The 12,918-nt window shown below is 36.2% G+C and overlaps 1 protein-coding gene across 10 annotated transcripts in view; it reads right to left on the bottom strand.

The window, feature by feature from the left end:
• Window positions 1-12,918, bottom strand: part of LOC122567632 (atlastin) — a 26,405-nt gene extending 13,487 nt beyond the window's left edge. For 2 of the 10 annotated variants that reach the window (XR_006316849.1, XR_006316848.1), the window contains exon 1: window positions 12,087-12,181. Coding sequence is in view for 4 of the 10 variants with exons in the window: in XM_043726407.1 (XP_043582342.1) it covers window positions 570-711 (142 nt within the window). In the remaining 6 variants the exon portion in view is untranslated. The other 8 variants (XM_043726407.1, XM_043726404.1, XM_043726405.1 and 5 more) reach the window with 7 other exon arrangements.

Here is a 12,918-nt window from a genome sequence, read left to right as displayed (position 1 = left end):
TCTACGCAATTTCGTTATTTACGAATACGCGACGCATTAAAAATTTTAATCCCGTCGAAGTTTCACGTAGTCAAACGATCAATCGGATGATTTACGTTAATTTCACGATGAAACTGTACTTTGGAACGCGTCACGATCAAAAATATTAACAAATTATCGACGATTTATGCTCCAATCAAATCTCTGAACTTCATGTACGACCAATCATTACGTTTCGTATATTTTCAGACCCATCGTTATCCCGATCAAACGTCTCCGTTATCACGAGTTCTTGTTGCGTCTTGCCGCAGCTTTTGACAACAAGCCAATTCCCTTTCCAACGAGAAAATTTTCAGCCTCGATATCTGTCTTCAAACTTCGTTGCCTACGATTTAAGTTCGTTTCGTTTCGCGATTAAATTTCATTCTCGGCTCGATCGATGATTCCGCGTCGTACTCGTTGGAACATCGTCTTCCGAAATTTCTGACAAAATACCAATCCCCGGCGGCAATCAAACTTTCGAATACGATTAAACCTAAACCCGTTTCGGTCCGCTATTTAAGCTGGTTTCACGCTGGTCCACGGCGCACCGCGATTGTCGTGTCGATCGATAGCTGCATTGTGACGAGCCTGTTGCGTCCTTGTCCTCGGTGGCCTGACCGGGTCCTTGGGCCTGTTGCTCTGTTCTTCTTGCCTTTTCCAGCTGGACGGTACCTTCCTCTTGTCGCTCATGTTGCCGTGGCTCGTTTTTCACATTCGATGCAACGGCTTCAGCAGCCTCTTCTTTCGGCGTTCCTCACTCGTCAACTGAAAAAGGGAATCGCGAGTCCGCGGAACGAGCGAGAAAACGAGGCTGTACCGACACGCACAGGTGCTCGATGCGCACACGATCCAACACTAACTCGAACATGCCAGCCGACTAGAAATATCCTACTGTGTGTGGTGGTGGCCGACAGTGGTCAGGCCAGAAGCGGAGGAGTCCACCAGAGTTGGCAGTATCCCACAATCGGTGAATACCGGTGAAACCTGGGTGATGTGCTGTGGCGTGTCACCTTGTATCGCGACAGTAGCCCCGCGTATGACCCAATATTACGCACCGCGGATAGTAATTAACGAGAATCGGCTCGTGGAGTTTCGCTTGGATGCCGGCGTCCAGGAATAAACCGACTCGAACGCATGACTTTTAATAATAGACGTAATTGTACTGATCTCATTTCATAGATTTACGGCCACGATTTGGCGAACGTCATCGTCCAAGCTTTCGTCGCACAGATTACGTTAAAAAGTAATTTCTATAGAATGTCAGAATGTTTATAGAAATGTTTTACGAAAATTTGCATAATATATACGATATCTTACAATCGAGTCGTGTCCAATCAGTATTAATGAAATTCCGAAATGTTTTGCGCAATAAACGTAACATTATTATAGGATTTATTTATTCAGAAATATTAGAAATTAAGATTTCCAATGATTTCTATCCTATATGATAACTTTTTTATTCGCAGATGGATCTATTTACAATGGACTAACCAGGAAACGATAAACTAAATACAGTAATGTGCTGTAACTAAGACAACTAAATGAATAATTCACAACTCATAACTAATAGTTCACAACTCATAACTAATAGTTTACAACTCATAACAACTCGGCAACTCTCTCGACTCCTCACAACTCGACTCTCAACCAACGACTTCTCACAATTTGACTCTCAGTTAACGACTGCCGATTTATTCGTCTTTCTCCCTTAAGCATCCCTTTGTCTTTTCTCATACCCTCACCACGTACGTGTTCCGTGATCATCATCGCGTACACCTTCTTCCGCGTAACTATTCGACCGAAGGACCGACGACACATTGATGGGCCGTTTGTCCCATTGAAGTTTCTCGACCCTCTCGGCCTGTCAGCACTTAGGCTTTCTCGCAACGTTGTTTATAGTTCATCCGATATTTCTTAGGCAATCTGTCCACGATATTACATTATGTGTGTGTATATATATATACATTCCGTATATATATACGGAACACGTACGCGGTGGGAGTATGAGAAGAGACAAAGGGATGTTTAAGGGAGAAAGACGAATTAATTAATTTTATATATACATTGAAAGTTTTATAGTAAACTCCCAAATCCTTTCATCAGCTACTATGTATGTTTTAGAACGTATTTTTATTGAGCTATGATTCCAGTTACCTCTTAATGTATTCTGACCTTTATCGTGTGAACGTAGCTGTTTAGTGTCTGGCCTGATCCGAACGTAATATAACACTTGGCGTGTTTTACTAATGTACTGTTTACTACACTTGAATAAATTATTCGTTAAAAATTGTACGTTATTATTAATTTAAAAAGTTTGAAGACATGAATTTTCTAGATCTTTTAAAAGACTATTAGCCACTGAGGAGCGTTTACGCTTTGAGGATACCGTAAACAGTACCGTTTATACATTAAGTGATAATCGCCTTTGATGCACTGGATATAATTATTTACTTTTTGAGATCCTTTAGAACGATTATTCGATTATCTGTTAATATTGTAATAGATCAGTGTATTTTCGAATATTACCAATGAATATTTTCAACGCTTTTTGATAATTCTAGGAATTCTAAGATATTTTAGTGACGATCGATCTCAATAACAATCTTCGTATATACATTACACTTTCAGAATCACTCGAAGCCAATATTTTGATCGTTCGATCCCCAATCCCCGATCAGTCATTGTATTACGCCGTATTCGGAGATCACTTTGTTATGAAATAATCTAATCCCTACTTATCGCGTACCACGGCGTTTACAATGATTTGTTAAATAACGCTGTCAAGACAGATACAATGACACACAAAAGTATACTTTCAAAACATTAAACATTTAATATATTTTTCCGAATATATATATGCACATTAAGCTAGAAAAATTTACCAAATGTCCAGCTGGATAAATTGTAAAATACAAATTAAATAATAAACGTAAAGACCACAGATGGAAGATACGATAGTCACAGGTTTTGTCTTTCACACGAGAGTAATTTTAAAATGTAATATCTTGTCAACCTATCACATTACCAAAACTATTTTTGGTAATTATCGATCATCCACCTTACCGATTTCGATGATCTTTGAATATGTTGAAGAAACCAATATTTTGAACAACTTTTTCTTCTACGTATAATCGCCGATCGACCTTAGTTTCCAAGATATTCGTAAAAAAACTGTCGGTACCAGTACCCTGAATTCTGCTTAAAATTGTACTTCCGTTATAGCGTATGCGTAGGTATCGTTGGCAGCCGCTTCACGACAGCCGAATAAAATGGCACCTAACCCAAATAAACTACAAACGGAAGATAAGAATTAGGTTTGGTTTACGGGCCACGTTATAATATTTACTAGGAAGAAGACGAATGTCTAGGTTCCGTTGTTTTGATTAATTTGATAGGACACTCGCAGTCTGAAAACAATAAAACTTTGTCCTTTCCTATTTTTGGATTTTCCTTACAAATCTATTAATTAGAAGAAAAACTCTGGCGACTAATACACGAACAAACTGTATATGTGTATATGTGTATACCTTTTTTCTTTTTTTTCGGAGGATAAACGCAACCTTAATGTTCTCTCTGTTCGGGTCTGTTTAACTCGGCATGGATCTTGGTTAAAATCGCGGGATAGTTTTTGAACATATCATTGCGATTCCATGTAACTCTTTCTGATCGATGGATCTTCAGGAAGATTTCAAGTATTTTAGCTTTGGAGCTGAGAGCGAATGAAAGTTTGGTCAAGCTAAGCGAAATCAGGTTAAGGGAGATTCGGTCGAAATTCGGGTAAACATTTGGTGTAAGTGTAATGGTAAACACTGACCGTATAAACGGCTTCGATAAATGGCATTGACCTATACTTGCTCGACCTGTTCTTTCCAACTTACCGGTAAATTATCAACGACAATAGTTCCGTTAGTTTTCGTATTTTTCGTTATATGTTGTTTCCATTTCTATTTCTATTTTGTCTCTTTCACGTTCGATCCTTGAGCCATTCTTTTTAAATGTCTACCTTAAAATCAATTTTCATTGGTAATGAGATATGGATAATTCTGACGATGAAAAACGGTATATTTGCAAATACAACATGTCTTTCTCTGTTTGTAAAACACATTGATAGAGCGTAACCAAAAACCAAAGAGATTCCAAATTTTACTATTATCTTCTCTAAAATAAAGAATGGATAACGATAAATTTCTATTTTTTCCCTCGTTTTTTCGCTTTATATGAGATGACGATAAACATTTAGAGAATCCAGCTGACCATGATCATCTGTACGCTACAACAGTTACGATTCTACCATCAATGTTTGCTTATGGTTGTTTCATCGTAAACACAGGCCATAAACTGGAAAAATACAGGATCAAAAAAGATACTGTTTGTGACAGATATTATGTCGGCGAGTGAATTACAATTCTTCAACCGTCTAATAGTTGTCACGGCTCTACGACGAACGGATGTTAGTGGCTAGATCATTGGATGTTAACATTCTGCGTAGAAATTTTACGCTCGGTGTCTACTTCTAATTCCCTTCAGGTAGCTTTACTTCAATTTTACGCACCGTAGAAAAGAACGTAGGAAAAGGAAGGAAGAAGGAGAAAGAAGGAGGAGAGAAGAAATCAACCGTCGAGTATTATAGTTTTGCTCTCTGGCGCGCGTCGATCGATCGGACAAGTGATCGATTTGCTCGCGTTGCACATCATAGAGTAACAGGTTAATGCATACCAAAGCGAAGTGGAATATATCGGTCATGCATAGTCATAGACGGGAAAGTGGATGAATAATGGCTTGTAAAAGTGAAATACAAACAGAAATATAAAAGAAAAAAAAAAGAAAAGAATAAAAGGAAAAAAGAGGAAAAAGAGGAGGGAAAGGAAAATTATAAAGTAGATTGCAAGTCTTCCTTTCGACAGGATTGCGTAAAAATGATAGAGAGTAAATAACTGCAACATTCGTTATTACGAGAGAATGATAGGAATATATGAAAAAGCGTAAAACGAATGATAACGATAATTTAAAAAATCCAAACAGAACAAAATAAAAAATAGGAAAAAAATCGGATTTGATAATTCTTTAGCTACACGATACAATTATTATGTTTACAAATAGAAATCGTTCTTATCTCTGTATCATTTGTTTCGTAACATACAATAGTAAAACTAACGTAACGGCGATGCAATCGATGATGACACAGTAAACAAAAATTTAAGTACTACGATTATTGAGCAGCAAGCAAATATTTGTGTAAGATGAATAGAGTGGATGTTCAAACATCTCTCGCTCTCGAGTAAACACGTATTAATTTCCTCGTATGATCTCGGTCTTTTATAATGTTTACTTTAAAAAATTGGGAGAAAAAAGGTAATTGGCATAAAACGATATTTTTTGTATCTTATATCTACATATTATGCATATTCCCGAGTACGCTGCGATGAGTTGCAATCGTTTAAGCATGAGAATCATATTGTTCAACTTTTAAACTGTTTGACCTTTGAATTATTCTGTTTTGCATCGTCAATTTTTATACGCGATCACGATATGACGTTAGCTGTTATGACAGAAGTAGAGAAAAAAAAAAAGAAATGAACAAAATCCGAGAGTTATTTAGCCGAGGTACATCGCTGAAGGTGATTTCCAAGGTGCACGAAAGTGAAATTTAATGGTAAAACAGTGAAATCTAACCTTCAGAGTCAAGTTTAGTCCTCGACTGTTATCGTTGAAGCGTAGATAGCTATAATTAATAAATCACATTTCGATTAGATTCTTTAATTTTGGTTTACACCTTTTAATTGTAAATTTCAGGCGATTTATATCGTACAATGTATATTATACGACATATTTGTCGATGTTCTTTATCATGTAAAATATGGAATGCAAATAAAGCGGAAATGTTTTAAAGACAAGTAACCCAACGCAAAATGTTAGTCAAATACAACTAAATAACAGTCGGTAGAAAGATAAATACAACTAAACAACAGTCGGCAGTACATTTTTTCGCTACTTATTTTTCTAGAACTTTTAAATATACGTTCAAGAGCGAAAATTACAATTGAAGAATACATTCACTAGAAAGAGTAGTAAATTAAAGTAGTAAAAAATTAAAAAACAATTATTATTTTTATTAAAATTATTTTATCGCTATAAAGAAGGAATACACAGACACTTCATTATTATTATACATATATACAAATTCTATGCGCATAGATTGATATTTTCAAACACTAATCTTTCGCAAACATATAATATTTCAAAAAATCGAAGAGGAATTATCGTTATCACAGAGAACATTTTATCAAAAATGCAGCGTTCGAAGACGCTAGGTGAGGTCACCTACCTGAGCGATGAGAACAGAAGGTATAGCTGCGTGCAACATAGAAACAAACGTACCACTTAACCAGACGGCAACGTCAAAAAAACTGACGCGTTCTCCTTTCTAAAAACACGTGTGCCTGTTCGTGATACTTCATTATTCACGATATCCCCGTTTAGGTTGTTTCGGCGTTCGCTCGCGTTTCCGCGAACGTTACCGATTTACGAGCCTCGACCGAACAAGAAGAATCGCAATCAAAGCGACGCGTCAGCGTCGTCGGCTGCTTCGGTAGAACTTTTAGATCGGTGCACGGTTAGCGGCAGCTATAAAACCGCGGAGTTAACGATCGAATCCGTGGTGCACCAAGTTACGATGTGCTTTCATGGCAAGATATTTATTTAAGAAACCATCCCTCTCCGTGTCAGTGTTTCTCAACCTTTTACGAATCGTGACGTTATTCTAGTATAGTAAATAATCCGCGACCTTTAGTATATTATGTACATAACAAGATATTTTCAATAGGACAAAGGAAATGCATTAAGCAAATTAAAGCAAATACATTCAATGTAGTTCTGTTACGACGTGATCCAAATCTAATATTTAATACAACGGTTTCAATAGAGTGTAAGTGTATATGTAGATGGCAGGAGGAAAACACGATAAAATACATTTTTGTTGATATTATGATTTTCATGGTGCTTCGTAATTAAACGAAACAACGTTAATGCGACGTAACTGAGAAAGAAAATAAACCTGTTAGATTAAAAGAACGTAGATCTAATAATAATAAAGTAGCAAAATAAAATCAGCCTCGGACATAACAAGAAAATTCGACTACTTTTCATCGTCAAGAATCGATGTTACGATAGTTATTCTAATTATATTTAATAATATTAATAATATTATAACAAACTCATATTGAAAGAAATAAATGCTGAAAGTCTTCGTGATGGAGATTTCTACAGAAAATATTCTCTGTAAAGATAATTGTAGATAAAAATAACTTCTGGTAAGACATTCTGCAACCCCCTTGGGGGCAGCGCTGCACAGGTTGGGAATCCAAGCTCTATATATTCTACGCCTCGTTGCGTGATCCCTAGTCCTGCACGAACGCAAATGTTTTACGACAAACGAGGTTTACGGATGGAAAAAGCCGAAGTGTATGTCGTGATGGATCAAGAAGAAGGAAGAGTAACGGGACAAGACGAACGAAGAAACGAGAGCTCGATCGTATTCCGGCTAGTGACTCAGGATTATTATGCCTCCTTCAACCACCTGAACTATCGTTAATCTCCCCAGGCTCGGCTATATCTCCTACATGGGTTATTTATATTTCCACCAACGTACGCTAGCAAGTAACTACGATTCGGTTCGAGTTTATGCTTCGCTGTTTGGTTATGCGTTTTCCAAGAAACAGGCTAGCGCATCTATCGGACAGAGATTCCCTGGTGGCAGCGCTTCTTCGAGTTGCCATTGGGGAAATTGAGGTTAACAATGTGGCCAAGAAACTGGTTAACAGTGTTGAATTAAGAACCTTACCTACGTGCTGCTAGATTACTTCCGCGAATGTCAGCGAAATGTGAACGACATTTGCATAACAGCGTTCTATAGCGTAACTGTGGCGCGTAATTAGCAATAAACGTTCGATTGTTCACTTTTGCACGAGGAACGCGATACGGAGGGCCTCGATATTATAAAAAAGCGAAGCGAAAGTTGCGTATAACGTAATTGATCAGCGATAAGGCGATGAATTCGCTGGTCCTGTTTCTCTCCGCGGTTTGTACGTGACTATGTTCATAGAAGCTAGAAAGTTACGGAATAATCAGAATGTCAACTTTATTATCGTCGTGAATGATCGCATAGAAAGGGAGATCACTAGGAACAAGAACGAGTTGGAAACAAGATATGAGAAAAAAAAAAAAGAAAACGAAATATCATGGTCTGTCTCTTTTTCCTATTCGATAATAGACATGGTTCGTTCGTAGAGGCAGTCGAGAAGAAAGGGAACGAATTTTTCGTGGTGCGTGGTGGCAATGTAGAAGAATAGATAAATGATCACGTGCAACTGCCCTTACACGCATTTTACTGTGTTCTCTAACTAACTCAATCTCGCCTTTACCGCGGCGCGTATAAGAAAAATATGGCCGGTTGAAAAATGCCGCTGTGATCTCGCGGTTAAAAGCGAGAGGCAGAGGCAAAGATCGCGCGAGACGTTGCAGAGTCTGGAGAGACCACGCGTTTACTCGTCTTACGTATCGAGCAGAATCGAGGGTCGCACTTTTGTTTTACGACGGAAATGTGCGTTTCGCTATTTGAAACGTTGGACGACGTTATCCCGGTCGCATAAAAATCTTTTATGGACTAGTCGCAATTCCACCGGGACAGACGTTCAATCGTTTACCTTGACGCGGTAGTCGAACGAAGGGACAAAGAAAAACGGAGACGAGGAATTGTGTTTTTCAGAGGAATCGCGTTCCGGTTTGCACGGTGTGGATATCGTCTCCGAACTCGCTTGAGCGAATAATGCGAGTTTAATCAACGAGCTACGGAAATACGTGAGCGGCCAATGAAGTGAATTGGATGGATCCATCGCGATGTGGAGCACGCGTGCGTGTACTTTGCCGTGTATTGGTACACTCTAGAGGAGAAACTCTTGGTATTAGTCTTATTGGATTGCGACAAACGGATTCGCGAGGTCCTCGCTGGCAATTGACATAGTTCCCATTCGTTACCAGATCTCGTCTTTCGCTAATTATCGATCGGAGCTAAGCGCTATTCGGCTATGGAAAATGATTTCGTTTGGTACTAATGCACTTTCTTTATGCACGTTCTCGAGATATCAATTGATATAGAAAGTTCGCTCAAGCAATTTCGTAATTACCAGATTGTGCTATAGATGTTTAGATGCTGGATGTTTACGTATTTAAAAAAAGTATGCAAAGAATAAAAGAAATCCACATTTAGTATGTATTTCTTTAATTGTGTACATAAATATATAAATTTGCATAAACATCTGCAATCTAATAATGACGCTACAGTGTTAACTGGAAAGTGACGCGTTCAAAAAGCTATTTTTGAACATAATAATATAGTATATTACTAATCAAATTTCCTAAGGTAAATTTCCAATTTACTCATAAAATGGGATCAAATATTTTTATCACTCAGTTTTTAGTTACAAAGAACCGACAGTGATAACTCGAAACACGTTTTTCAATTTGATCTACTTTCGTAGTAATTGTAACGATGAACAAAATTTAGATTAAAGAAAAACGTATCGCTTAATAACACCTATTGTTCATTACCAATTCAGTTATCGGGACGATATCATAAATGATAACAAATGATTTACCTAAATGAACTTCTTTTATTGATTAATATTATTTATGAGCTTCTTTTATTAAACGAGTGGTTCTGTTTTCTTCTCTACACATTTTATACTTCGTTACAATTTATATTACGTTTTTGCTTTCTATTACAAAAAATTCGTTGTTGATTTATTATTTACACAACCCAGTTTGGAAAATCACACATCATCGATTATTATTATGTATTTGCCGCCTCGCAAAGAGAACTATCGATTGAATTATCGATGGGAGGGAAACGAAAAGACCTGTTTTCATTGGACACGTAAACCTATCGATAGAATTCAATAAAACACGCGCTGTGTCGGGCTGAATAGGTATGCCAATACACAGCTCTCATTTCCAATCCTGAATATCGGAGCTCTGCATAACGCAATTGCTTTCGAACTCCGGCCTGCTTGTTTCCACCTGTTTCATTGTCACGGATTTCATTTAACGCGAAATAATGTTATAGCCCTCCCTCGTATAACGTATCGCCGTTCTTGGCCATTCTTTGGTCCCTGCTCGTTCAGAGGGATAACTTTTTCCCCAAACTTTATAGCGGGTACAATAGATAGTTTAACGTTATTGTGTATTTATACAGGCTACACGATGAAACGTAAGCATGATTTCATGTACAAATAGAACACGTGAAAAAGATGCAAAGAAATGTAAAAAAAAATTCTATTCGATATTTTTTTCATATTGGTCAATAGAACGAAAAGAAATGATTCGTAAAGCGTGTCACGAAGGTGTTTGCAAATATCTAATCGGCATGATATCGAAAGTTGTTTGTAAATATGTAACAAGTATCATTTGCATTAAATGTTTAATGATGTGATCGTAGATAGAAGAAGATATAAAAAAAATGAATAAATATTAGGACGAAGTTTTTAATATTTGAATTCGTGTTTTACGAGCACTCCCTATATACTGGTCATTAATTCGAGGTCATTGCCTTTGACATTATTTTATCGTATATATTTTGCATTCAAAGGAATATATGCCACAATATACTTCCTGGTTATATGTATGTAAGAGGAATCTGTGGACGGTCAACGACATGTGTGTATATTAAGCAATAAAAATGAGTAACGATAAAACACGAACGCTTATCAGGTCATGTGATTTAAAGTTAAAAGAAGTATTCCGAAAATTGAGTTCGGGATTTTGAAAGCACGGTAATTTCAAAAGTTATATCATTTCGTTATATTAAAATTTGCAATAAAATATTAAAGTGAGAAGAAAATTTAAAATATAAAAAATCATATTACTGCGATTATTTAGTTTTTAAATTCATAAATAGTTCTTGAAACTATTTGTTATAATTGAAAGTCTGATATCTGAAACACTTCATCATAAAATTGCAGTAATTAATATTTTCCTAACAAGAGTTCAATAAAATGGGACATATATTTGTAATTCCAGGCCAAAATTTGAAAAAATTATGTAATAAACAAGAAAAATAATTGAAAATTGTAAAAAATATATTGTGTAATTTGAATGTAAGAATAAGATTATTATAAATTAAAATAAATTTGTCCCGTGTATAGTTTCCTAATCATTAGTATTACTATGCTTAGATTACTCTGAAGAGAATATCCGCTTGTTGACGCAGCACAAATACTATCCTACAAAGCAGTAACAAGTGAAATAGCTGGTAATTCTGCTGAGTAATAACAAGCAAGGACGAGTATGTCAGTAACAGGCACAGTTTGAAATTCCCTCGTTTTAAGAAACATAGTTGGAAACTTTTCCAGAAGGCGGCAGCACATACGTGCCATGCTTTGAGGCTACGTCATCCTCCTTTGACAGAATATCACGTTACTACACATGATTATGCATGCATAACAGGCTATTACATTGTTTATACTCTATCATGTAATTGATAAAAAAGATCAAATCGTCATATATTACTAATAAAAAATATTTACGATTGTACTTTAACCTCTACAACCACCAACGTTACTTAACACATCCATTAAAGTTTTCACTCTTGCAACGTATATTTAGTCTAGACGCAACAGTTACGAAGCAATATATTCGTTAGCAATGCGTACACGTTGTAATTCACGAAGTTAGAAACACAGGATTTTTAACAATGATTTACATTGCTTCTGGCAGCACTTCTTACAAATTGTTCATTATTTTAACATATAACGACTCCCCACTTAATCAGAATTAAATTAAACTAACAAGAAACGTTAATATTCGTCCTATTAAGCTAGAAATGCAGTTAAACAGTTGACAAAACGTCAAAAAAAGAGCACAAGGCATAACGGAGAGCAGTTACATCTGGCGCATGAACTTTCAGAGTACATTTCAATGATTATTAAACACATTTTATATCGTCGTTGTTATCCTTTGAATTTTCCTTCTTATATTATCATAAAATATTAAAAAATAATAGCAGTACTTACCCACATACGATCTGCTGTAATTGCCACTCTGTTTACTCTGCTGAATGTCCGCCATAATGGAATAGGAATGACGCCACTTCCGTAACTGCGTGCAACTGCTTTACTACGTAGGTTAAAACGAACTTTGTCGCTAACTTTTACTTATTCGTGACAATTACGCGATATATTTGATAGTGAGACGTTTATTGAATGTAAATGCAAAGAATAATATTAACGAAAGTGAATTGCTTCTCGTGGGAAAGAACGGTAACCTCTTCCCACGAGTGCTTTTACTCTCGTTACACCGAACAATAACAGTAGATTTCAAACTTCAAACAGATAATCAATGAGATTAGATACATATCTAAAAATAAAATTCCTCTTAAGGCTAGCTTTTCGTCGAGAGCGTACTACTTTTTTTTTAATTATGTTATAAAATGATCGATAGAGTTTTGTTCTTATAAGTGAAACTTCATATTCCTATTTCAACTTTCACTAATTACAACCAGTTTCTGGACGTTCAAATGCTCAAACTAGATTTGACAATTTTATCGATCACCTATAAAAATCGAGCGATATTAAATTTTATGAGTATAAACATGCATATTTGGAAAAGAATTCTACTTTAACAGTACATACAAGTAGATATATTTGGAGGGACTTGCGATACTAAAAACTATATACGTATAACTATAGTTCATAGTTTTTAACATACCTTCTATTAATTTTAACGATATAAAGAATGTTTCATCTAGTTTCTTCTCATAAAAAAAAGATTACAAGTCCGTCAAAGTTTGTTTAACTAGTCACAACACAAAAAGACAAAAGACTACGACAAGATGAAAAACAAGAA

Source organism: Bombus pyrosoma, linkage group LG5, assembly GCF_014825855.1.
Source record: "Bombus pyrosoma isolate SC7728 linkage group LG5, ASM1482585v1, whole genome shotgun sequence".
NCBI lineage: Eukaryota > Metazoa > Arthropoda > Insecta > Hymenoptera > Apidae > Bombus > Bombus pyrosoma.
The sequence above is the reverse complement of the archived record's forward strand: the minus strand, read 5'-3'. Positions and strand labels throughout refer to the sequence as shown.